The sequence below is a fragment of the Podarcis liolepis genome, assembly GCF_965112155.1.
Source record: "Podarcis liolepis genome assembly, chromosome: 7".
Classification (NCBI taxonomy): domain Eukaryota; kingdom Metazoa; phylum Chordata; class Lepidosauria; order Squamata; family Lacertidae; genus Podarcis; species Podarcis liolepis.
In genome coordinates this window covers 46,757,684-46,782,866 of record NC_139561.1, presented here as the reverse complement: position 1 = coordinate 46,782,866, position 25,183 = coordinate 46,757,684, and the positions used below count along the sequence as shown (strand labels likewise).

At 45.3% G+C, this 25,183-nt stretch overlaps 2 protein-coding genes across 6 annotated transcripts; one reads left to right on the top strand and one right to left on the bottom strand.

Moving 5' to 3' along the window:
- EXOC3L1 (exocyst complex component 3 like 1) lies at positions 1-17,725 on the top strand. Of its 4 annotated transcripts, none has more exons than XM_083514939.1 (13): positions 1-2,178; positions 4,833-5,090; positions 6,438-6,657; positions 7,203-7,881; positions 8,524-8,641; positions 10,584-10,709; positions 10,848-10,948; positions 12,367-12,477; positions 12,594-12,735; positions 13,658-13,783; positions 14,395-14,550; positions 15,802-15,926; positions 16,635-17,725. In XM_083514939.1, exons 1-13 carry the CDS (start codon positions 1,627-1,629, stop codon positions 16,726-16,728), a joined length of 2,808 nt encoding a protein of 935 aa, XP_083371065.1. In that variant the 5' UTR covers positions 1-1,626; the 3' UTR covers positions 16,729-17,725. The 4 variants fall into 4 exon arrangements, with proteins under 4 accessions (XP_083371065.1, XP_083371064.1, XP_083371066.1 ...); XM_083514938.1 differs by having other exon boundaries at positions 314-2,178; positions 16,492-17,725; XM_083514940.1 differs by having other exon boundaries at positions 315-2,178; positions 4,935-5,090; positions 16,492-17,725.
- LOC310712218 (leukotriene B4 receptor 1-like) lies at positions 15,633-24,153 on the bottom strand. 2 transcript variants are annotated; one of them, XR_014528800.1, is made up of 3 exons: positions 22,264-24,153; positions 20,513-20,636; positions 15,633-15,804 (listed from the first exon to the last, which is right to left on the bottom strand). XR_014528800.1 is itself a non-coding variant. In XM_083515110.1 (2 exons), exons 1-2 carry the CDS (start codon positions 23,259-23,261, stop codon positions 20,570-20,572), a joined length of 1,065 nt encoding a protein of 354 aa, XP_083371236.1. In that variant the 5' UTR covers positions 23,262-24,153; the 3' UTR covers positions 20,503-20,569. The 2 variants fall into 2 exon arrangements, 1 of the variants encoding a protein (XP_083371236.1); XM_083515110.1 differs by lacking the exon at positions 15,633-15,804 and having other exon boundaries at positions 20,503-20,636.
- Between the last annotated feature and the right edge of the window lie 1,030 nt (positions 24,154-25,183).

Genomic DNA, 25,183 nt, shown 5'->3' with positions numbered 1-25,183 from the left:
AAAATGAACGTCCCCCCCCCCCTTGTCTTCTTGTCCATAAGAGCAGAATATAGCTCGGCCCGGTGGGCTTGTTATGATCTCCTCTTTATGAGTGGTGGACTTCTGTTGCCAAATGCTTAAATCAGTGCACACTCAATAATGCAACATTTTGTTGCGGGTTCCACTTGTAGGCTGCCGAGTTTGCTACTACAGGGCAGAAACTTTTTATTTATTTAAGTCAAATCTTTTGCAGAACTGAAAGAAATCACATGACTAGAAACATCCAATTAGGGACTTGTGTTTAGCGATTTAATCCTTATTTTTCAGGAGCCAAATCCATACAACACCTCTCATGCGGGAGCCACTCCCCCATAATGGGTAGAGAGCTGATCTTCAGCTCCTGGCACTGATGGCCTAAGCTTGAAACAAGTCACTCCTTTCCCATTTGCAAAGTGTAAACGGTGATGATCTATCTCAGTGTAGTTGTGAGAGCAAACAAAATAAGAATTATGCGCAAAGTGTTATTCCATAATAGTCATCTTTGTCCCAAAAAGATTTATAAAGTGCAGCAATAACTTACAAATCTAGGACCTTGCTGCCATAAGGCACTTATGACACCCCCCTATTCCAAAGTCTCTTGCTTTTCACCTATCTCAACATCTGTATATATGTCCTTCTGGTCTCTTGTTGTGTGTCCCAGTTATCACTGTCCTCAGACACAAACTGTTTCCTGCTGATTTGATAATCTATGGTTGCAACTGGTTGGATGGATGGGTTATCTTACCAGATAACACTTAATTGAAATACTTCTTTGGCATGTAGATCACAGTTGAATGGTGGGTGTAGCAACCCACTTTAGAAATATCTGGTCTTGCAGTGCAGGGGTGGGAACTGGATTTCTTGCAGCTTGAGATCCCCCTATAAGCTGTGCCACCACATTAATGCACACCCAGTGGAAACCATACTAATAGCTGTCAGGCAAAAGTTTTCCTCCGTGTTATTTAACTCTATCTGAGCTCAGCTACACCAGTGTAAGTCTGAATGCAAGTTCAGCTAGGAATACGCTGGCATAGTTGGCTCACCCCAGCTCACGCAGGGCTCAGCTGGATGAGCCAAAGCTTGCTGGGGCTGCAGGGCAGGACTTAAGCTGAATACTATCTCCATTCATTTCAGTCATGTGACCTGGTGCTGTGCTGTTTTTATTGTAATTATTGGTATGTTTTTAACATATTGTATATATTATATATTTTTAATTCTATCAATGTTTCATTGTATTTTAATGATTGATTTTTCTCTGTTTCTAGTGGTTCTTGTTTTACCTGTAAGCCACCTTGAGCCCTTTCAGAGGAAAGGAGATAATGTAAAATAAACAAAGAAGCAATAACTATCCAGGGTGGGGCACACTGACTAACTTGAGCAATTGATTAGATAATCCTTTCATTGAGAAAAGAAGCACTTCATATTATTTGTCTATTCAGCCACATTATATGTGTGTGTTTTAACATGCTGTGTTAGGTTCCAAAAAAGGAACTCAGTATATTGGTTGTCAGTTTATTTATGGGCCCAATTCAAGGTGCATTAGTGTTTAAATCCCTATATGACTTGGGCCCCAAATATCTGAAAGAACATGTCCTCATTTGGTAGAACATGAGAGTCTTAATCTTAGGGTTGTGGGTTCGAGTCTCACATTGGGCAAAAGATTCCTGCATGGCGGGGGTTGGACTAGATGACCCTTGTGGACCTGTCTTCCTCCTTACTTACAACAAGCTAGGGGTTGATTCTGCTTGTCATTCTGCCTGCCTGTCTGCACCTATTGCTGATCTCCCTGCCTTCTGCCTTACTAGTCCCAAACACCAGTTAGCTACCGCTGAAGGCAGAGGGACATTCAGGAATCCTGGTGACCACAACCCAGGCATGCATATATACCAGAGTTGTTCTGTGCTGCTTAATCTGCATTCCCTAAGAATTAAACTTTCGAGTGCATTTTCTGTTTCCTCCGCCCTCCTGTTCCTACATCCTGAGTGTATCTGCAGTGTTACAGAACAAGCCCCTGAGGAGCTGGAAGTAGTATCACTGACGGAAACTGCTATTGCTGGCTCTGCTTCCTCTGCTCAGCCCAGCCCTAAGCTCTGGACCTGTGCACTGCAGCTGAATCTATGGGCATGTCTGCAGAGGAGGACGATTCCACCAGATCCAAAGGTAACGGGAAATGCAGCTACAGGATCCCAGTGACCGTACCATTCAGTGGGGTGGGGTGAGGCATATGGGGCCCTTCCTAGATGGGCTTTGGGTAAAGCAAGTCTCCTAGCTGTGTTGATTTCTTTCTTTCTCCCTACTTGAGAAAGAACTCCCTGTTCTTGCAATTGATGAGGAAAGAAATACTGTACCTGACATCTCAGCACACGTACAATGAATGAGGTTATGATTTTAAAGTGCTTTCCTTAAGGAGGAAGGTGCCAGACAATTTTAGCCTAACCATCACTATATGGGTTCCAGGCACCTTCTACTTTAAGAAAAGCACTTAAACTTTATCCACCTGGGCTGTGAGATGTCACAGATACTTTTTCCTAGATAATATTGCATTCTTGGGGTCATGCAGGAAGGGAGAGGTCTCAGAGAGAGACTTACATGTCATAGTAACTGTCCTTTTTGGAAATAAATGGGCTAGAAAAATCAGAGCCAGAGATTGGTTTGTCTGTCTATTGTCTGTCCTCACTGGGAGCAATACCATAGATGCTTTAAAACTTTACTGTGTGGTGCTCTGGTAGAGGACACTTTTAAATAAAGGACTGGCCCCTGGCAGCCCTTCGAGTAGAGAAGTGTCCTCTGAAAGCAGGACACACGGCCACCCTAGTGTATGCTGCTATGTCAGGTGCTGTCTGTCTAGAGTCAATGTGGAGCAGTGGTTAGAGTGTCAGAGTAGGCTCTGGGGGGCCAGGGTTCAAATCCCACTCAACCATGATGTTTACTGGGTAACCTTGGACCAATCACTGGCTCTCAGCCTAATGAACCTCACAGGGTTATTGTTGGCATTACATGTGGGGTATGGAAGAACCATGTATGTCAGCTTGAGCTCCTTGGAGAAAAAGGTGGGATATAAACGAAATAAATAAAGTAGTGCAGGATTAGACAACATGGTGCCTCTAGATGTTGTTGGACTCCAACTCCCATCAGCCACAAGCCAGCATGGGCAATAGTCAAGGATAATAGGAGCTGTAGTCCAACAATATCTGGAGGGGACACAGTGGGCTACTTCTGGTCTGTAGGCCTCTTATCACAAGGTGAAGCCTGGTGTTACAACACCTTCATGCTTTGGATGGAGAGGAGTGGCAATGTTGGGTTTCTTTATATCAGCCTTCCAGACATTTTGGATTGCAATTCCCAGTGGACCCACCCAGCACAACTAATGGGCAGTGTATTTCAAAACATCTGGAGGGCATCATATTGGGGAAGGTTGATCCTACATGGTACAGATTTTCCCAGTCATTTGAATTCACCCTTTGTTTATTTCTTTAATGAGTTTCAAACCACTTCCAAACTAAAGTTTCCAAAGCAGTGTACAACAGAAATACGTGGTACCTCGGTTTAAGAACAGCCCTGTTTACGAACTATTTGGTTTACGAACTCCGCAAAACCAGAAGTAGTGTCCCGGTTTGCGAACTTTACCTCAGTCTAGGAACGTAAGCCAAATGGTAGAAGGGCACCGGCGGCAGGAGGCCTCATTAGGGAAAGCGCTTCAGTTTAAGAACGGGCTTCTGGAATAGATTAAGTTCATAAACCGAGGTACCACTGTATGTAACATTTAAAAAAGCAAATCTTAAAAGTCTTAAATTACAAGATGCCATTAAAAAATGGCTGAGTCACTCCTGAGTATAAAACGGCTGAGTCACTCCTCAGGGTAAGTCCTCTTTGAAAGCTTTCAATAGCTGCCTAAAAGCCCAAGTGCTTGTCTAATTTCACCAGGGAGCAGATTCCATAGAGCTGAAGCCACAACAACACTTAAGTCCTGGGTTTTAGTTGACCTCATGCATACATCTGCAGCATGCAGAACTCTTAACAATGCCCCCCCCCCTTGAGGAACACAATTGCAGTGGAGGCTGGTTCACTAGGGCAAATGGGGCACTGCCCCACCAAGTTAGATCTCCCCGCAGCCACCTGCCAACTCCTTACTAATAACCAGTTCAAGGGGTGGCCCTGGCTATTGGAACTCGGGGAATTGCAGGACTGTGAGGGCAATAGAGCGTTCCTAACAACTCTCAGCACCCTTAACAAACTACAGCTCCCAGAATTTTGGGGGGGAAGCTGTGGCTGTTTATAGTGGAATAATCCATTTGCCTTTGCAAAATTTCCTATCTTCCAGCCTCCACTGCAAAGTTGCTGGATGATGCCTCAGGTAACCTGACCCCAAATTGTACAGGGCTTTGAATGCTAAAAGCAAAAGCTTGAACTAACTCTGGTAGCATGCTAGCAGCCTCATAATTGCCCTTATGCCTATTATAAATAGAACAGATATTATTTAGTAGAGGGAACAAAATAAAAAAAAATTCCTTCCAGTAGCACCTTGGAGACCAACTAAATTTGTTACTGGTATGAGCTTTCGTGTGCATGCACACTTCTTCAGATACAGTAGAGGGAATTAGTTATCAGACTCCAGGCGCCCTTCTAACGCCCCCTCTCCTGCCTTGTCTCTTGTCTCTGAAGCCAGACGTCTGACAATACAAGTGTGCCTCCTTTCCCAGGTCATTGTGTCTCCAAGCCCCAGAAGCTTCCCCTCCACCAATATTCCACCTCTCCCCATAGGCTATCTAGATCGTGGGTAGGTGGTCACATCCTGTTTCCTTCCTGCATTCCAGGGAAGCAGCTGGGGATGGAAGAGCAATTCCTGTCTTGCAAAGACTTACAGCTGTATGTGTGGTTTTTCTTCTCCTCCCTCTTCCTTCTCTGTTTTAGACCAGGAATGGCCAGAAGTGGAGAAGGCTGAAAAATTAGCCAGAGGAGCTGCCTTAAAATGGGCATCTGGGGTCTTTTACCGACCTGACAAATTGGAGGGCCTTGAGGAGTATCGGATCCGAGAGATACAACGCAACAGTTCCATCCAATCCCGCATAAAGGTTGGTAGTTGCAGCGTTGGAACCAGTGCTGGCCGGTGCCCATTGGGATTGGGAGGGCAGAAGTCAGGGAACCCAACATGAAGTGGAGCCAAACGCCAATGACAAGCAGACACAACTGATTCTAGCTTTGTCTCCATCCTCCTCCCTGCTGAGTTCTGCAGTGGCCACACTGAGTAAGGAAGAGGAAGGGGACAGGCAATGCCACCTCCTGAACCCATTGTAAGTATGGAGGCAGGCAGTTGGGGGATGGGTGACAGCAGACTAAGGCTGGTGGAGCAGTGCCCCACTTGCCCTAATGTACCAGCCTCCACTGACTGTTCCCTGAACACCTGGGTTGGCTCTTCCAGCTTTTGGATGGCTATTGGATGGGTTCACCAGAAGGGTCATGTGACCAAAGGCAGCTGCACCTTCTCCCTACCCCTATCACTTGCGGCGTGCTCAAAGCGGGCAAGGGCTGTTGTTGTTTATAAAAAAGAGAACCAGCAGGATCAGGGAGTTTCAGGGCTTGATGCTGAGTTATGGGCCTTGGCAAGTGCCCATCAGTAGCAATCCCAGATGCCAGGCCTTGGCTATGCCTAGGTTTATTTATAAACCACCCAATAACAAAGGTTCTAGGGACGCGGGTGGTGCTGTGGTCTAAACCACTGAGCCTCTTGGGCTTGCCGATCGTAAGGTCTGTGGTTTGAATTCCCATGACAGGGTGAGCTCCCATTGCTCTGTCCCAGGATAAAACTAGGCTAACACTAGCAGCCTTGAATAACCTTGGCAAAAAAGGAATTAAATCCAAAATCACCCAACACCAATGCCAGTGGGGTCCCAAAGGTCCAAGTGGAGAGGTGTGGCTTTATGACAACTGATATACTAAAGATGCCTGGCACACCTACAGAGGCAAGTGATACCACATCCAGGACAACACAACAGAAAAGACCCTATATCAGGTCATTGTCTGTTGGGCATTGCCCAAAACGTTAGCTGTCAGGTTGGCATATACAAGGAGAGCCACTCTTTCAAGTATTAATGCAGCTTGATCCTGAAATCTCACTGGTTTAAGCAGCCTTGATTATGAATTTAATAGAACAAGGGTTTGGAGTTCCAGACATGAGCTTTTCACATAGGAAGCCGCATTATACTGAGTCAGAGCTAGCTAGCACAGTATTGTCTACACTGACTGGCAGCGGCTCTCCAGGTTTCAAGTAGGGCTCCATCCCAGCCTTAGTTGGAGATGCTGGGGGTTGAATTTAGGACTTTCGGCATGGAAAGCAGATGTTTTATCACTGAGCCAAGACCCTTTGTCCTGCCTGTGAAGTCTCTGTGTCCTCTTTGCCACTTGATTCTCTCTGTCCCTAGTCAACTGTGCAGTCCTACCTAGAGGGCGTGAGCACAGGCCTGGAGCAGTTGCACTCAGCCACTGCAGATGTTCAACATGTGCGGCAAGCATTGAGAAACATATGCCAGTCCTTGGCATCCAGCACCGACTCTTTTCAGAGCCTGCAGCGACTACGGGAGGTGGCAGTGGAACATGCCCAGCTGGGTTCAGTTGCCCAGACATTGCCCCAACTTTTCTCAGGTGAGCCTCAGTTTGTATATGTGTTATTTATTATTATATCCCCTTGTAACCAGAGTGGGTTACAAAAACCACACTATTAGAATGAGTGCAATGAACAACTAAAATTATGAAATTAAACTGCAAAACAATCATATCAGAATAACAAAACACCAGCCCAGAGCACTCAGCCAAGGGCTTGGGTAAAGAGGCTATTCAAAACCTCAAATACCTAAATGCCACTGCATCCTGAAAACTGCATGCATGCAATTCCAAAATACATGGAACAACCTTCTAAATATCTGCAAGCAACGCGCCTACCTTTCAGCTGAAACATTTCCCTCTCTGGCTTGATCGTCTTGCAGCAGATAATCTTGTAGAGGAGCTACATACTTTGTACAGCACCCCTTTCCCCCTCATCTGCCCAGCCACTGAGTGCCCTTGGACAGAGGGTTCCACACCCCTGCTCTAACCACTACTCTAACCACACTGGATATCATTCCTCTTTCTTCCCCAGGTTACGCTTTTGAAGCCCTGAACTTCTTCTCCCTTTCTTCTTTCCCACACAGTACACAAACTCCTTTCCGAGACCTTTGACCTCCTGCAGAGTCACCACCTGCTGGAAGCCCACGCAGTATTCATGGACCTAGAGAGTTTACGGGACAACATCCTGTTCCAGCTGCATCACCACAACCTGCTCAGCTCCTCGCACCTGGCCAGTGTAGAGTCCTACTTCAGGGGCCTCCTGGAACTGAATGATTCCCTTGCCCAGCACCTGTGGCACATTGTGGCCCACAGCACAAGACTGGTGTCTGAGGACCCCTCCCTCTTTGTCTCCACACTACGCATTATTGAGCGTGAGGAGAGCATTGATGCTGCCCTGCTGCTGAGATCTCAGCTTCCTTCTGGCTTCCTCCCGCCAGGGCGCCCCAAGTGCTGGAGGCAGAAGTTCTTCCAGGTTATACAGGACACCATAGTCGCTTCCCACTTCCAGGCCATGCCAAGCAATGCCCAAGGCCAGCACCTTGCTCAGCATTTGGCCTCCTTGCAGAACAGCATCCTGGCTGAACTGTGTGTTGTGAAAGACCTGATGGCCCAGTGCTGCCCACCTCACTACAATATCGTCGCAGCCTTCGCTGCCATGTATCATCAAGGCCTTGCCAAACACCTCCATCACATCCTCACTCGGGATCTGGAGAAGCAGGAGCTCTTTACTCTTCTCCAGTGGGCACTCCATGTCTACCCAAGGTCAGTGCTCCTAATGTTGGGGTTCATAGGAGAAGTGAGGGGTCATTATTTTTTTTATAAAAAGAAGTGCTGGGGCTTACATTTGCCTACCACCCATAACTCTGACTTGGAATTCCAAACACCATCCATCTGAAGCACTCGTAGGCCACTTTAACAGTCATAGCTCCCCCCAAAGAATTCTGGGAACTGTCGTTTGTGAAAGGTCTACTGCAGTGGTGGCCAAGTTTGGCCCTCCAGCGGTTTTTGGGCTACAACTCCCATAATCCCTAGCTAACAGGACCATTGGTCAGGGATGATGGGATTTGTAGTCCCAAAACAGCTGGAGGGCCAAGTTTGGCCACTACTTGTCTACTGAGAACTCTCACCACAAAGTAGAGTTCCCAGGAGGCTTTGGGGAAGCTGTGACTGTTAAAGTGGTAGGATAATGCTTTAAACAGGTGGGTGTTTATCCAATCATGTTCTCTGTTGTACCAGCAGGCAACTGATGGGTGGAATTTGCAAAGAAGCAGATTTGGCAATGGGCTGCATTTCCCTGTACAAGAATACTAGAAATATGCACATATAATCCTGCTTCAGGTGTACTGACAGTGGACAGTTGAACTTAGGTACCTTTTGCTCCTGACCCTTCTTGTTGTTCCACAGCTCAGAAATGATGACCCACCCAAGCCTTCTACCTGAAGTGGACATCACAGTCTTGGGTCCTCTGCTTCCTGTGGATACAGTAGACTATTTGGAGGAGACCTATGTGGGGAAAGTACAGGTGAGTCGTGGAGACCATGGGGAACAAAATGATCATGGATACTGAAGCACTCATATATTTAGATTTGCTTGTTGGCCTAGAAACCTGGGTACTGGAGAGTGTTAATAGGAAGTTCTCCAAATATTCAGGCAGCGATCTTTTCTTACCAGTGAATGTGGAAATATTCCATCTGAAAATCTAGAGAGCTGTTGTGGGCTGAGCTAAAGGAACCAATTGTTTAACTCAGTATCTAGCATATTCCTGTGAATAAGGGACAAATGGCATATTACTGGATGCCGTGCTATGCTATACACAAGTTGTGCAAAGCGTCCTTGTCGTCTCCTCTTTCTGAAGAAAAGCACCTTCAGGAGATGCCCATTTTGAACAGATAGGGGGTAGATGAGGCAGTGGTGCTTCACCCTTTTCCCACCACCCATTTTCCTGGTCCAGATTGTCTCCCCAACTGATTTGGCTCTGAAACTCAGGCAACCACACACTTTGGGACTCTGAGGGTCAAGAGGGCGATTTGGAGCAGATGGGGAAATGGCTGGTGAAGAAAGGGCTAAGCATTCCTCCTCCGTCTGCTACTTCTCTGTTCAAAATAGGTCTCTACCCCAAACTGCTTTTATTCAGAATAAACAGCCTTCAGCCAAAACGTGTTACTTCTGTGCAGTTTGCCTCTTAAGCCCCTCTAGTCTCTGGAGTTTTCATCGGGCACTTCCAGATCACCTGTTTATTGAGCATTCATCCTGATTTGTTTGCTGGGGAGCTTAGAAGGCGTTGGCTATTTAACAAACATTCATCCTGATTTGGAAGACAGGTTTGCTGCATGAGATCGAATCCCACCCAAAAATAGCACAAAAAGTGCTACCTTTCAGGGAAACAGGTTTGTTGTGCAAGACCTCCTAATCAAGTATAATTGAGCAAACCTGAATCTGCTGGCCTGTGGCTGAATTCCACCTGAAAATAGTGGCAGTCTGGAAGCATCCATTGTTTCACAGCAGTGGAGAGAAATAGGGATAGAAATAGGAGGTGGCAGGTTTTCAGGGAGACCAGAGGTGGAGGTAGAACACATACTGCAGGTCATATCCACACAGAGCTATATTTCCCAGCACCCTTAACAAACTGTAGCTCTCTGAATTCTTCGGGGGAAGCAATGTGCATTAACTGTACTGTGAATGTGTGGTGTGGATCTGAGCCGTATGTACTGTATGTCAGCTGCCCCACTAAAGAGATGTTTCTCATCCGCAGGAGAAAGGAGCTAGGCAAATGAATATGAACACTGCTGGGGTTGTGAGTGGCTTGTGTGCAGTGGAGGGTCCCTAAAGGTAAAGGTAAAGGGACCCCTGACCATTAGGTTCAGTCGTGACCGACTCTGGGGTTGTGCGCTCATCTCGCTTTATTGGCCGAGGGAGCCGGCGTTTGTCTGCAGACAGCTTCCGGGTCATGTGGCCAGCATGACTAAGCCGCTTCTGGCGAACCAGAGCAGTGCACGGAAATGCCGTTTACCTTCCCACCGGAGCGGTACCTATTTATCTAATTGCACTTGACATGCTTTTGAACTGCTAGGTTGGCAGAAGAGGGTCCCTGATCTTCACTTAAAAAGAGAATAGTTACTCAGGTCTGAGAGCCAAATTTGTCCACCCCACCCCGCCCAGGCCTCTCTATCTGGCCCTGGGAACTTTCCCCAGGCTATACCCACGAGTGCTTTTTCTTGGCTGGAATGTGTTGTTGAATTCAGAACATGCTTCCTGTTTGTCTGGATGGAAGATAGCTGCATGTGGAGAAATTAGCATATGCAAAGGTGACATTCACATTTGTTGCTCCGCCTACTTTTGTCTCCAGCCACACCCACCATAGGCACATGGCCCTTAGAAGGTTGTCCAGACAAAAATGCGGCCCTCAAGGTGAATAAGGTTCCCCAACCTCTGTTGCCATAAACCATCTCTGCTTGTTCTTCTAGGCCAGCTTTGCTCAGTGGATGCAGAAGACGATGGAGATGGAGTTTAAAGAGTGGTTCAGTGAAGAGGAGCCTGAATCAGACTATCAAGGCTGCTTCCAGACCAGCCTTCCCATGATTGTCATGAAGGTCAGAGAAGAAAGACAATGCACTGTGGGGAAGCCTACCTGATTCCTATACAGCGTGTCCTATTGGCTGCAGAAGCAAAGCCATGTGTTTGATCCCTACTCACCCAATCACATTCCTCTCTTTCTTTGCCTGCCCCAGATGCTGGATGAAAATATCCGAGTGGCATCCCTCATCTCAGATACTCTGCAGCAGAAGTTGTGCAACATGGCCCTGGAGGAGCTTGAGGTCTTTCTGGGCAGGTCAGTTCTCTCTCCATGCTGCTGATGCAGAGTAGGGACTGAGAGGCAAGAAAAGGATGCTCATCACAGCACAGCTCAGTAGGGAAACCACCATAACTCAGCAGTAAATCACCTGCTTTGCATGCCAAAGGTCCCAAGTAGGGCATCTGCAGGTAGGACTGGGAGAGACTGCTGTCTTAAACCCTTGAGAATTGCTGCCCATCAGTGATGACAATACATTGATGGACCAATGATCTGACTCAGTATAAGGCAGCTTCCCATGTCCCTAACATTAATTCACCAGCAGTAGGACCTTCAGGCCCAGCCCAATGAGACATCTTGGGTTCTTACTTGAGTTTGGTTATCATTCCTGCTAAGGATCCCTGCTCCTTTCCCCTTTCTTTCACTGGAGGCTGTGGAGGTTCATTTCCCTAATCCTGCTCCAACTGAGGCACCTTTTTCTTTACAGAAAACCTTTAGTGAGCTTGAAATGAGGTATGTTATTTCTGCGCCATAAGAACACCCCTGAAGGATCAGACCAAAGGCCTGTCTAGTCCAGTATCTTGCTTCCCATACATAGCTCTGTGGGAATCCTGCAAACAGGACATGAGTGCAATAGCTCTCTCTCTCTCCCTCTGCTCTTCCCCAGAAGAGGCATTACTTCCAGATCTGTCAATATTATGCAAAAAGAATTTAAGCCCATACCAGAAATGAAGGTGGATTAAAGCTCTCTGTTGACCTAGCACAACAAATCCAGTTTAAAACAAAATCCTTTTTGCAGTTAGGAAAGTGATAGAGAAATGCACTAAAAAGTGTAGGATGGGCAAATGACTAATAGAAAGAGGTAAAATCAACTCGCAAGCAAATCAGGATGAATCCTCATTGTTGTATAATCACCCCACAAACAAATCAGAAAAAAGCTCAGTAAAGACCAGATGTGGTCTAACCTCCTCATAAGCTCAATAAACAAGTTGTCTGCCTCTGATCCTGGAGGCAGTATTTAACAATAGTGGTTAGTAGCCATTGTCCCTTCATGAATTTGTCTAATTCTTCTAAAGCCATCAGAGGGCGCTTCAAGATTACACATTCATTCATCCCAAACTGTAGTTTGTTAAAGACACATTTTCCTTACTGATCTATGATTCCTGTGAAGAGGCACTGACTGTTAAGCCATGCTGAAAATTGTAGCTCTGTGAGGGGGAAAACAGTTTCCTAACAACTCTCAGCACCCTTAACAAACTACAATTCTCAGGATTCTGTGGGAGAAACCGCTGTTAAAGTGGCAAAAGTGCTTTAAATGTCTACTGAAGATGGGGTGTAGGTCTGCTTATTCTTCATCATATGTGGAACTCTGCACTGTTTCACTCTCAAGACACATGGGATGGGGGGGTTGGCTACTGGTGTGCAAGATGCCATGACAACTGCTGTGCTCTCTACAGCCTGTATGAAGACCTGGTGGGATTTGGCAAGGAGCATCAACGAGAACCTGCAACCTCCAAGTGCTATGTGCCTTACTTGCTATCAACCCTCAACAACTGCCAGGCTCTCAGGTATTCCCAACTCCTGTGGTTGATTCCTTCCACATGCCTGCTGTATCTGGGCTTCTCTTGCTAGCAGGCTACATGCAAGCCCGCTTCCCAGCTATTCCTCTTCCCTCCACTGGCAGCACCTCCATTGCAGCCCTGTGTGAAGGCAGATCAACATCCTCAGAGGCCAGCAAGATGTCATCAACCCTTCACGTTGCCCTGGAGAAAGCCCAGAAGAAGGCATGCCAGCTGCTGCTGGAGGAGATGCTGAAAGATCTGCAGGTACCCATTGTTATTAAGAAAGCCTATGGTAGAGGTGGGGACCCGCAACCCTAGGGGCCAAATGTGGCCCTCAGGCCTCTCTGTCTGGCCCTTGGAACTCTCCCAAGGCCATGTCCCTTGCTGACCCTGTTTCACACCCACACACGAGTTTTTCCCAGGCTAGAATATACCCCTGAACTTCAACAATGCTTCCTGCTTGCCTGGATGAAAGATAAGAGAGTGTTGTGTGAGATTGTGAAAACTAACCTACTGTGTGAAGGTAAAGTCAACATGCATTGCTCTGCCCACTTTTGCCTCTGGCCCTGCCCACCAGTGGCATGTGGCCCTCAAAAGCTTGCCCAGAAGGGAATGTGGCCCTCGGACTGAAAAAGGTTCCCCACCTCCGAAACATAGTAAACGGATTAGAGATTCCCACTTACAACTGCCCTAATACCACCATGAGCACAAATAATGAAGAATGCAGTTTTTTAAAAAGATGTCTGGAGGGGTCCTGAGTGCCTGTGCTTGCAAGTAAGCACAAAGAAGCTTGTGGAGCCCTAGTTTGCAAGCAGCCAAGCTCCTGATGAGGGTGAATTGGTGGAAGCCAGGCTAACTATCAGCTCTGCCTTCACAGCTATAGATCTTCTGCTCAAAGGAGATACACCAGAGCTTGACCCTGCAAGAGGCAACCCAAAACTCCTTGAGTGGGTCTTTTAAAGGCAACGTAACATGTAGTATTTGCAGAGGAGTTCTATGCCATTTTGTAGGTTTGCCTGTATTTTTTGTTGCTGTAAACCACTCTGGACTTCCTTCTGGAAGGCGGTGTGTGTGTGTGTGTGTGTGTGTGTGTGTGTGTGTGTGTGAGAGAGAGAGAGAGAGAGAGAGAGAGAGAGAGAGAGAGACCTTTTTAAAACAACTTGGTACATCCCTTGTTCTGTCCCAGTCTCCGTTTGCTCAGATGCCCTCCCGTCAATGGCTGTCTGGTGAATCCCAGGTGCTGAGCAGCATATGCGAGGTGGTAGAAATGAACATGAAATTCTTCTGCAGAACTCACAGGCCAATCAGCACGGTAAGATCCCTCCATAGCTGGGGGCTGACAGCGGTGGGAAGATCTGTGCACTGCTGGTTGGCTAGCTTCAGGGAGGGTGGTCTACCATTTGAGTATTGCCTCTAGATTCTATAAGTGGGGGATCTGCAGCCTGAGGTTTACATGTGGCCTTTGGGCTTTGGATTTCAAGTGGGTGAGGGGGGCCTGGCAAGAAAAGGGAGGGAGCCAAGACTGATGGAATGACAGAAAGCGAGGGTAAGCTCTTTGCAGACTTAGCAGAAAGAGAAAGAAAATGGGGTGGAAGAAAGAGACGGGGGGAGAGGGGAGAGAGAGAAAGAGAGAGAGTGTGTGTCAAAGGGAGGTCCTTCCCACTTTTTGCTCTGGCCATGCTCATTGCCAGCTTCAGCGCCACCCATCACCAGCAAGATGGGGACAAACCTAGAATTAGTTATCTCTGCCTGCCATTGGCTCTGGCTCCCCCTACTGTTGACCTCCCTGCCTCCTGCCCTACCAGGCCCAGTGGGCACCAGCCACCGCTGCAGGAAACACACACACTGCATTTCAGCCTTTTGTCTCAGTGCAGCTCCCATTAACTAGAATGACCATGGCAATTTCCCCCCCTTGATGTCCAGCACCTCCTGTCAGAGACTGAGCGCTTGGTCATGAGCCAGTACGTGAGGGCTCTCTTGCAGAAAAGGCTAGTCTGCCGGAACGCTGAGGAGAGAAGCCGGATGGCCAGGCAGATGGTGCAAGATGCCTCTCAGCTGATGGAGCTCTTTTGCAGCCTGGTGAGAGAAAGGAACAGCTAACAGCTATCATGTTTTGACAAACACATTCCAAGGATGGGGCTGGCAGCTGCTGGTGATCACAGAGGAAAGGGAGATTGACTTTGCTCACCAAGCTGAATACAGAGTTGTGTGCGTGGCCAGCAAAGATCAAATATGCATCCAATAGGGATGAATAGATCATTCTATTTCCAGATTGTGTCAGTTTTGCATGTGTTCATAAGTTAGTTATTTCCTATTTCCACATCCACCAGCTATTTGTTTCGTTTTAAACTGGGGGGAATTCACATTTTTTATATGCAGTTTAACCCGAAGTACACATTTTTGCATATTTTTGAGCCATGAACTATATTGCAAAATTTTAAGATATTCAACAACTGAAGGATAACTGCATTCTAGTTCCTGTATTAGTCTGGGAAGTAAGAATGGAATAAATTCACTTAAAATGTGAACTGAGCAAAATTTTCAACATCCCTAGCATCTAGTTGCATGACTTCCGGCTTCCAAAGAAACCTGTGCAGGTTTCTACTAGGGCCAAACTATTGGGAGATCAACTTTGTTGGATAGCAAGTCTGGCCGATAATACCAGCTAGAGTTGCTGCTTACTCCTGAGGTGTCTTTGCATTTCAGTACCCGCATGAAAATGTCACATCAGGCAATCATCCTTTTGGTCAGGAGGTGGCAACCCAAGCCAGTTTGGTGCAGCAAGGCGGGTTGGGGTTGGGGAATAAACAACTGTGCAGAACACCTAGTCATGAGGCTGGCTCTGCCAACAGCTGCTGGTTGTTACCTAGTTGAACTTCGTTCAAGGATGCTGTGGAAGGTAGTCTAGCGATGACTAGGCTACTCTCTGCCTTAATGTCTATGGTACAGTATTAGGTAGGTAGCTGTGTTGGTCTGACACAATCAGAATAAAAAAATAAAAATATTGTCTAGTAGCACCTTATAGACCAACTAAGTTTGTTCTGGTATAAGCTTTTGTGTGCATACTCTTCAAGTACAGTATGATATGGTATTCTTTTATCTATTGAACTTGTATACCATGTTATATTTATTTTAAAAAATCTCCAAGAGGTTTACCCATCTCAACAAAAATCAATGTATAAAAATGCAAAACCCACATGCAGTATAACTGCAACTGCTAACAGTAGTAATAGTCACTCGGCAATCATAACTCATCTTGCAGCCTCCACATCGGTCCATCTGTTCTGTCCTCGTGGTATGATATAGTTTGTCTCCTGCTTCCTTTCCCAGGGCCTGGAGGAGAATGAACAGACTCTCAGAGTGATTGCTGACCTGCAGGAGCTCGTCAGTCTCAAGGACACCTCCATGCTGAGCCTGGAAGTACTGGGATTCGTGACAAAATATCCTGATATCAGGTAGGGCACTCAAAGCAAATACACTTTCCCCTCTTCCAGCACTGCTGCCCCCAGCACTGGATTTGCATTTTGCCCCTAAACAGGAAGCACGGGAAATACAACACAGAGAGTATTTCCAGCACTGTGAGACCTGGAATTCCTTTGCTTGGAGATTTCAGGTCTTGGATCTGAGGCCTTAGGCATCCCTTCCATTCTCCAAATTCAAGGCCAAAAACATTTTCTGGCAGTCGCCCCAGCAATGATGCAAGGGTAATATATCTCCAACCTGCAGGCTAATCTTGGCCTGCCAGGGGGTTCACGTTGGCCCACAAGGCCATTTCCACCAAAGCAATCTTCCTTCAGCACTGGCATCAGGTACCTTTCCTCCAGTGTACCTGAGAACAGCAGCCTAGCTAAGGGATTGGAGGGTAGGCCACATTGGAGAACATACAGCTCTGTTCTCCAACTCTCCACTCCATCTGCTTGTGGAGTGGCTGCCTCACTCTTTCTAAAAGTAGGGCCAGTCCTGGTTGGCAGCAGGAGGCCAGGGGAGAGGTAACACGTTTTGTGCCTGTTGTTTCATCAGCGAAGACCACGTTTCCATGCTCCTCCACTTGCGTGGCGACATCTCTAAAGAAATCCACAACAACGTGCTGGAGATCATGGTGCAGAATCCTCAAGTACTGCCTGAGAACTATCGCCCAGTTTTTAGCAACATTTTTGTTCCAGCTCCGGAGCCACCCTTCTGCCTTGGGAAGTCCAAATGTGCCTGATACATCCACAGATGCTGCTAGGCTGCTCATCTCTACAGCTGCATTGCTGACTTTGCCAGGATGGTAGCTGGTGACCTCTGGCAAGGTGGAACTTTAGTGGGGATTGAGCCTGTTGATGTTGTTGGGTTTTTTTTACATTCCAGTGATCCAAAACACATGGTGCCATTTTGTGGAGGCGGGGCAGTGGGAGCAGGGGCAGGGCTAAATTTAGTCAGTTTTGTGTGCTCTCTCCCAGATTCACAGCCAGGCACAACCACATGCAGTCTCCTTATCATGTGTGAGGAACCTTTGCCCTCCAGATGTTGCTGAACTACAATTTCCATCATCCCTAGCCATTGGCCATGTTTGCTATGACAGTTGGGAGTTCAGCAGCATCTGCAGGCCAAAGGCTCTCCACACCTGCTCTATATTCTATGCAAGATTATACACAGGAATGGTTGTCTATTACGCACCAGTTGCACTAGTTTTCTGTGGGTTGTGTGGTTTTGGGTGTTAATATATGCTCAGATCACATCCACGCCCAAACCCGCTTATGAATTCTACACAGTATATGAGTGCAACACTTGTGCAGACCAACTAGTACACTGAAGCCCGTAACTTGTAACGTTTAGAAAAGATGAATATGATTGCCAAATGGCACCAAAGCCAGTTCCAGCCTGTACTCCCAAAAGAGCACTGCTTATTGCATTGTCATTACAAATTATGCAGACAGGGTAATGTGCTATTATCCTAGAACTATGCAAATCATGGGGCACAATCATGGAGCACAAGAACAACATATTTATCAATTAATACTTAAGAATCGAATATGCTTGCTAGATAATGTTTTCTAGATAAATAGCATTCAGTTTTTCTTTTCTAAATTAAAGGCATGTAGCCCTTATGGGGAACACGGCACTTAGGGAAGACAGGCTTATCCTTTTTTTTTCTTCCCAGTGCAATGGGAACCAACCACTCCAGCATATCTTGGGCCCTAAACTCCTGGCCAATCAGGAAGGGAAGAGATAAGCTGCCATCTCTTTGCATGTTAGGTTCGCTGTGGGAATTTCGGGGGGGGGGAGGGAGGGATTTGAATCAGTTCACATTTAGAAGAAGAGTTTGGATTTGATATCCTGCTTTATCACTACCCTAGGGAGTCTCAAAGCGGCTAACATTCTCCTTTCCCTTCCTCCCCCACAACAAACACTCTGTGAGGTGAGTGGGGCTGAGAGACTTCAAAGAAGTGTGACTAGCCCGAGGTCACCCAGCAGCTGCATGTGGAGGAGTGGGGAATCGAACCCGGTTCACCAGATTACGAGACTACCGCTCTTAACCACTACACCACACTGGCTCTCACACTGGTAGATTTAAAGGTGAATCTACCTAATTCGCTCCTTCGCTATCAATATGGGAACCAAAACACAACCATTCATCAAAATTAGCACTTCTCTGAATCTTGCACTGCATTTCTCCAGCCAAGTAATGTGTCAAAAATGCATATACTGAGGTAAAGTGTGCATAAATAAATACATATGCTGGTGAAAATAACATACCAAAGTGCAATATATTAGCAGAAATTGCTTTGCAAAAATGTGTGTATTTGGCAAAATTTCATGCAAGAGAAATTCACACTAAAATGCTGGTGAATTTTCACGAGAACTTTTTTTATCTTTTTAAATTGCAAAACTGATATGGAAATCTGGACAGCTGAACTTAAGACTGGAATGCAAAACTGTGGAAAACCAAAATTAACAGATTCACCCATCTCTAGTCCCCTGCAAGGCTAGAGATAGAGTCTTTCTTCAAATAGAAGATTGTTCTCTGTAAGGTAGTACACATGGTTACCCAACCCAACCCTGGTGTAAGGGCTGGTTGCATGGTGGGGTAAGTGTGGATGCAAAACAATTCATTTCAAAATCTGTTGAGTACGCATCTAGAAATCATTTCTGCTGACCCTGCAGGGAAAAACAGAAGTTCTTTCCCCCACCACAACCCACACATTTTCAAAACTACAACAGGAAGTGATGTTCTTTCCCCTCTCTTAACAGGTATAAAACATAAACTTGCATTTCTTTTCTCAAAAACACACTTTCTCATGGGGCCTTTTTCAAGCAAAGGGTTTCATCAGCTACCTGCTCACAACACCTGCTCTTCAGGGATTTACCACTACCAGATTCATGAGCAATAATAAGAAATAAAGGTTTGCCTCTGAGCATCTACAGAGTGCATTTCCCTTAACCCCAGCTAACCACAATTGCCTGCCATGTTCCATGTACACCATGTGAACGTCACAGAACAATGCCACTCCAAAAACAATAGAATGCAGCAAAATGAAAGCCCCATCCTTGGTCGACCCCTTTCTCCTTTCACCACTGGTATATGACCAGTATGGTGAGGGCTCTGGAAACCAAATCCTATAAGAAATGTTTGAAGGAGATAAGTGTGTTTAGATTGGAGAATAAAAGATGACAGGGTGACATGATAGTTGTCTTCAAATTCCTGAAGGGCTGTCAAGAAGAAAATAGAGCTGATGTGTTGCTTTAAGTTATAGTCACACCATCCATTTAAAGCTCCCATATACACACATGACTTCTCCCAAAAAAATTGGGGACCTGTAGTTTGTTAAGGGTCTCCTCACAACTCCCAGCACCCTTAAATAGTTCCCATGTGGGTGCTAAGGATTGTTAAGAGGCCCACTATTCCTGTCACAAAGCTACAATTCTCAGAGTTCCCTAAGAAAAAGTATTGTTCAACCACTGTGGAAACAGTAGCTCTGTGAGGAGAATATGGCTCTCCTAACAACTTTCAGCAACTTTAACAAATCACAGTTCCCAGGATTCTTTGGGGGATGACATGACTTTTAAAAAGTGGCATAATGCCACTTCAAATGTATTGCACATATGGTGCCTAAATCTGGAATTACAAATGCTACATTGCACCAGTAGTATCCTTAGCAGATTTATCATCCACAAATAACTTGGCAAAATTGGCCTTTTGTAGTCCCCCATGGAAGTGCCACATAGCACTTCAGAGAGCAGCTTAAAAAGGCTACGGTCCCTTGAATGTCTGTTATAAGCACACTGATTTCTAATAAAGCCTTTGGATTCTCTTTCTAGAAAACATCGCATATTCATATTGGAGACTTTTTCAACCAGAAATGTTTCTTATGTTATGTCATTTAATAACCTGTTGTATTTTCAATAATATTTTTTTGATCATACACAATACATAGTTTTATTTACACTGGATGGATGCAAAAGGAACAAACCCAAGTCCCAAAAGAGAAAAAAGAAAATGGTATAACTGTCTCAAGAAATGTGATTCAAATGATGTTATTTCTTCATATCCAGTGAGGATCGTCTTCTTATGTTTTAATTCTTTTTCAATATATTGAAAGATATGTCTAGCTTTCAATAAGTTTACTGTTGACTTTTATCTCCTATGTTCCCTTAAAGTGAGTTAACATCTGTTTATGCATTCTTAGTATGATGTTGTTCAATTAAAAGTTCTGAGCGGATTAGATAGTACAAGGTGGCTAACAAAAAAATTGATTTAAAGCTTGGTCTCTGGCTGACAAAGCCTGCTTTTGAGAGCACCTGTCCTCTGGAACATACCTGGCAGCAGAATAAATATCAAACTCTGGCCTGGAACTTCAGAAACAATCCTGCCAAAAAGTTATTCCCCCAAATGGGCTTGGTGGCAGTTGCCCCCTCATGACAACTACTGTTTACTTCTTCCAGGAATGTAGCACTGCCAGGCTTAAGAGAAGTTATAAGAAAGAAAAGTTTGCCTCTGAACATGCACAGAGTATACTTCACTGAATACCAAGCACCCACAAGCACTAGTTATTCCCACCTTCATTTTATATGCTGTATGCAAATGATGAGAGTTCATGCACAAGGCAATGCTGCTTCATGTTTCATCTTGGGTGACTTCATGCCTACATTCAACAGGAGTTTCCCCAGCTGGGATGTTCCACCTGCAAACATAATGCCACACAACAGAGACTGGGTCCATTTATTTTATTTCACGATATTTTAAAGGCACTTTTCTGGAGAAGCCTATTGAAAGCGGTTTATAACATTTAAAAGCCTCACAATGAGTGAACAATAAATAGACTATTTATAAGCAAGCCTGTAAGAAGCCACCCAGAGTGACTGGGGCAACCCAGGCTGAGGGGCGGGGTATTAACAACAACAACATCTTAGACCAGTGCTATCTCAAAGTGGTGGTCCACAGACTGGTGCCATCCATAAGCCATTGCTAGTCCATACTGAACTCCACCACAGCCCAGGTTGGGTGGGACACTTCAGAGATCAAATGTACTGATGCCTGGGACATTGGGTGGGCAGGAATTGCTGGATGACTACATCAGATAGTTTAATAAGTCCTACTCTCAACAATAATACATCAAACCAACGTCATACCTGTAAGGCTAATATCAAAACAAGGGCTTTTAATATCTTATATTCATATTATCTTAGATATCTTATAAAATACAGTATTATATTATACCAGGTTCCATCCCCCACCCACCTGCTCTTTTAGTAGTAGTAATAATAATCAGTGCTTTTATTTTAAAAAAATGTTTAGGGGTACTCTCATTTTCCTACTCATATTGAAATACTGCCCTTCGATGAGGCCAAACTTAGATTCACAAAATGTTTAGGGGTATGTGTACCCCTGCGTATGTCTCCCCTGAAAAAAGCACTGGTAATAATAATAATAAATTTATTTATACCCCACCCATCTGGCTGGGTTTCCCCAGACACTCTGGGCAGCTCCCAACAGAATATTAAAAATACAATAAAAATCAAACATTAAAAACTTCCCTAAACAGGGCTGCCTTCAGATGTCTTCTAAAAGTCAGATAGTTGTTTTTTCCTTAACATCTGATGGGAGGGCGTTTCACAGGGCAGGTGCCACTACCGAGAAGGCCCTCTGCCTGGTACTCTGTAACCTCACTTCTTGCAGGGAGGGAATCGCCAGAAGGCCCTCGGCGCTGGACCTCAGTGTCCAGGCTGAATGATGGGAGTGGAGACGCTCCTTCAAGTATATTGGGCCAAGACAGTTTAGCTTCAGATATACCGTTGTCACTGGAAATGAATATCAGAACCGTTGGAAACTAGAGGCTTCCATTTTTCTGTTTAGCATCAGTAGGACTTTGACAAAAAGGCTGCTGCATTCACCTTCTGCCCTCGGTACCCAAGTGCCAAGCAGGATGGAGTAAAGGAAAGACACCCCAGGCCTGCTAAGGCACATTGCTCTTTACAGATGCATGTTCTGAGGAGGGCTGGAAGGGACTGGGACAAAATGAATATTTTACAGACTTTAATAAGAAGCAGGTAACAGACTGGGGGCAGGCAGGAGAGTTTATGGGCTGCAGTAGACAGGCGGAGTTTTCCACATGGGATAGTTGTGAGCAAACCAGAAATGTGGTTGCTATGGACATAGAAACTTGACAGGTCCAAGACAAGACCCCGAGGGAATCTTTCCCTGCTGCTACGACTCCTATTACCCCCAGAGCTGTTGAAATCCATGATCATGTGCTTACATGGATGAAACTCAGTTCAAACCAAGAAGTTTTTGTTATGAATCTGCCCTACCTCTTGGTGGTTGTAGTGTTAGCAGATGTTTCATCAGTGTCTTCATGCAGCTTGAAAAATAACTTGGCAAAACTGGTCCCCTGTAGCTCCCCACGGAAACTCTGTGCAGCAAAGGCATACAGGATGGGGTTGACAGTGCTGCTTAAAAAGGCTACAGCCCAGTGAATGTTTGAGACAACCTTGTCGGCATGATCCAGAGTTTTTGCCACACCTGGGAAGGTGCTTTGCAGCAACAGTGCACAGACTGTGAGGAGGCTGAAGATGTGGTAAGGGAGCCAGCACACAAAGAAGCCCCCAACCACAGCAATAATCAGCTTCTTGGTCTTCATCTTCCGATGGAATTTCAGAGTCCCAACCTTCCTTGCCACGCAGGAATAGCAGATGGCAATCACAGCAAAGGGGATCACAAAGCTGAACAAAGTCTCCACCACATTATCCACAATCTGCTGCCATTGGGCCCCATACATGTCATCTGAGCAATCTCCTTCCACATTCTGGCTCGATGTGAATATCAGAGTTGGAGATGCAAAGGCAACTGCTAACAACCAAACTGCCACTAATGTTATGTATACCACATGCGGTCTCTGCCACCTTTTGGAAGCAACTGGAAGAACCACCACAGCAAAGCGATGCAGGCTCATCAGGGTGATTAAAAAGATACTGGCGTACATAGTTAAATAGTTAAAGTACACAAGGAGCTTGCAAGAAGCCTCTCCCAAGTTCCAGCTGGTCGCAAAGTCATAAATCCAAAATGGCACTGTGAGCAATGCCATTAAGTCAGCCATGGCTAAGTTCAGGATGAGTGCAATGGTGAATGATCTCCGGGGAAACTTGGTTAGGATGATCCAGAGCACAAAGCTATTCCCAGGTATGCCAGTCAGGAAGCAAGCACTAAGAATCAGGTTTGGAAGCAAAGTGTGCTGCACCCACAAAGTGTCCATCCCTGTGTTGTTCAATCCAGTCTCTGTAGAACTATTGAGAGCCATTGTGGATCTCATTCGGGGATTAGCAGTTGCAAAGAGTGAGTGAGCACCATCTTATATAGAGGTTCATGGTAAATGCAGAGGAAATGGCCGTGGGTGATGCAGTAACACAGCTTCTCAAGAAATTCATGCAATCCATCATATCCTTCAGCTTTCACCTTCTGGCTCTATGTGAATATCAGAGTTGGAATGCAAAGACAATCACCACAAATCCTGAATTCTTATGATGTCGAACTTCACTTTCATACACAAATTCCCATGCCTATTAACCTAGTTATTTAAATAATGATTCATTACTGCCTTTGATAGCTTTATCCTCTGCAAATCTATCTAATCTCCTTTTAAAGCCTTCCAAGCTAATGGCCATCACCACATTCAGTGGTAGTGAAGTCAGACAAAAGGAAGTACTTCTTTCACACATCACATAATTAAACTCTTCCTACACAAATCCAGAGTGGAGTTTCTAAGGTGGTTGGATGGCATCTTGTATGCCTCCTTCCGGCAACTCCTGCTGCCAAGCTGATGCCAAATGTCTTGTCTTGCTTTCCTTTCCTCTATACCACATCAGTGGGGTCAAGAGCCAGGGTGGTTCTTGTTGTCTGGGCAGCCCAGGACCTCCATACACACTGCCCAGGCTTGCATCCCATAGACTCCACTCCCAAAGACGCACTCCTCCATCTCTTGAAGACCAACTGGTCCTGGAAGGGATGAGTAAATATCCTGAGTTCCTATTACTTCATGCAAAGATCAGCATACTAATCATGTGTTACCAGCAAAGTTCAATTATCAATTCCTGTAAGAAAGCTTCAGACTCTGTACAATAAAATCTTATTCTAGGAGTGAACTCATGATTCAGAAACATACAGAAAGCCAGTCAGTCATTTCTAACTTGGGCTATGTCCTTTCAACTTCAAACTTGTCAGAGTAAACGAAATGATAAATAGGCAGGAACTTGCATGTAACAAACAATGGTTCAAAGTCATAATGGTGTTACAACATTCACTTACTCATAGTTAACACTGACCAGTTTGTCATGTTCAGATGGCATGACAAGTCAAGAGCAGAAGCAATGAAGGAGGGAAGGGGGGAAAGAAACCACATAACCTCACTACTTTGTTCCTATAACTGTGGTTTAATGTTCCTAGAACATTAAACCACAGTTGAAGGTTCTGTTTGGCTGAGGCCACTCTCTTCTTACCTAACACAGATGAAGTGAGAGGGCCCTATTTAAGCAAACATGTGCTCAGGAACCAAAGCAACCTAATTTTACCCAGGTAGAGCTTAGAGTCATGCTCTCCTCATTGTCGGAAGGCTGCAACAGCCAGTCACATAAAGTTTGTTTCCAGTCTCTGAACTTGAGGCTATTTGCTTCATTTCCAGGTATGTCTATAATGTTTTTAAAAAGCAAGTCTGCAGGAAATTTATTAGGTATTTTTATGTGCATTTCTCCCAATAAACAAACTTATATACAGTTGTGCTAAGTACCGGTATTTGCATTTTTGCAAGTTATTTTGTCCTAATAGAACACATTTTTGTATCTTGTTTTGACCAATATACACATTTTTGTATGCATTCTGGAGTTGCAAAATTGCATTGCAAAATATGGAGAAGTGTGACATCTGAAAGAGATCTGTTTTAGTTTGTATAGGTTTTAGAAGTGCAAATTTTGTAGGTTTGAATTATGAATTGAACTAATTTCTTCCCTGGGCTGACCCTGAGGTGAGGAAATGTCAAAAGTGTAAACACTTTGGTGACACTGGAAATTCCTTAACTCCTTGGTTCAGGATTTGCTGTGCAAATCCGAAACCTAGTTTTTTTTTATTTTCAGAAGGAGGGATAGGAAACAAAACAACTCATTCCAAATTGTTAACTACAAATATCATACACAACTGGAAGTCTTCCCTCATTCATTCACACACACACACACACACACACAC

Excerpts from the sequence above, each read along its gene's own strand:
- EXOC3L1 (XM_083514938.1), top strand. The coding sequence starts at position 1,627 with ATGAGAGTCTTAATCTTAGGGTTGTGGGTTCGAGTCTCACATTGGGCA. Across the intron at positions 5,091-6,437 it reads CCATCCAATCCCGCATAAAG|TCAACTGTGCAGTCCTACCT; the intron begins GTTGGTAGTTGC and ends CTCTGTCCCTAG. Across the intron at positions 6,658-7,202 it reads ATTGCCCCAACTTTTCTCAG|TACACAAACTCCTTTCCGAG; the intron begins GTGAGCCTCAGT and ends TTTCCCACACAG.
- LOC310712218 (XM_083515110.1), bottom strand. The coding sequence starts at position 23,261 with ATGAGATCCACAATGGCTCTCAATAGTTCTACAGAGACTGGATTGAAC. Across the intron at positions 20,637-22,263 it reads AACACTACAACCACCAAGAG|GTGGAACATCCCAGCTGGGG; the intron begins GTAGGGCAGATT and ends TTATGTTTGCAG.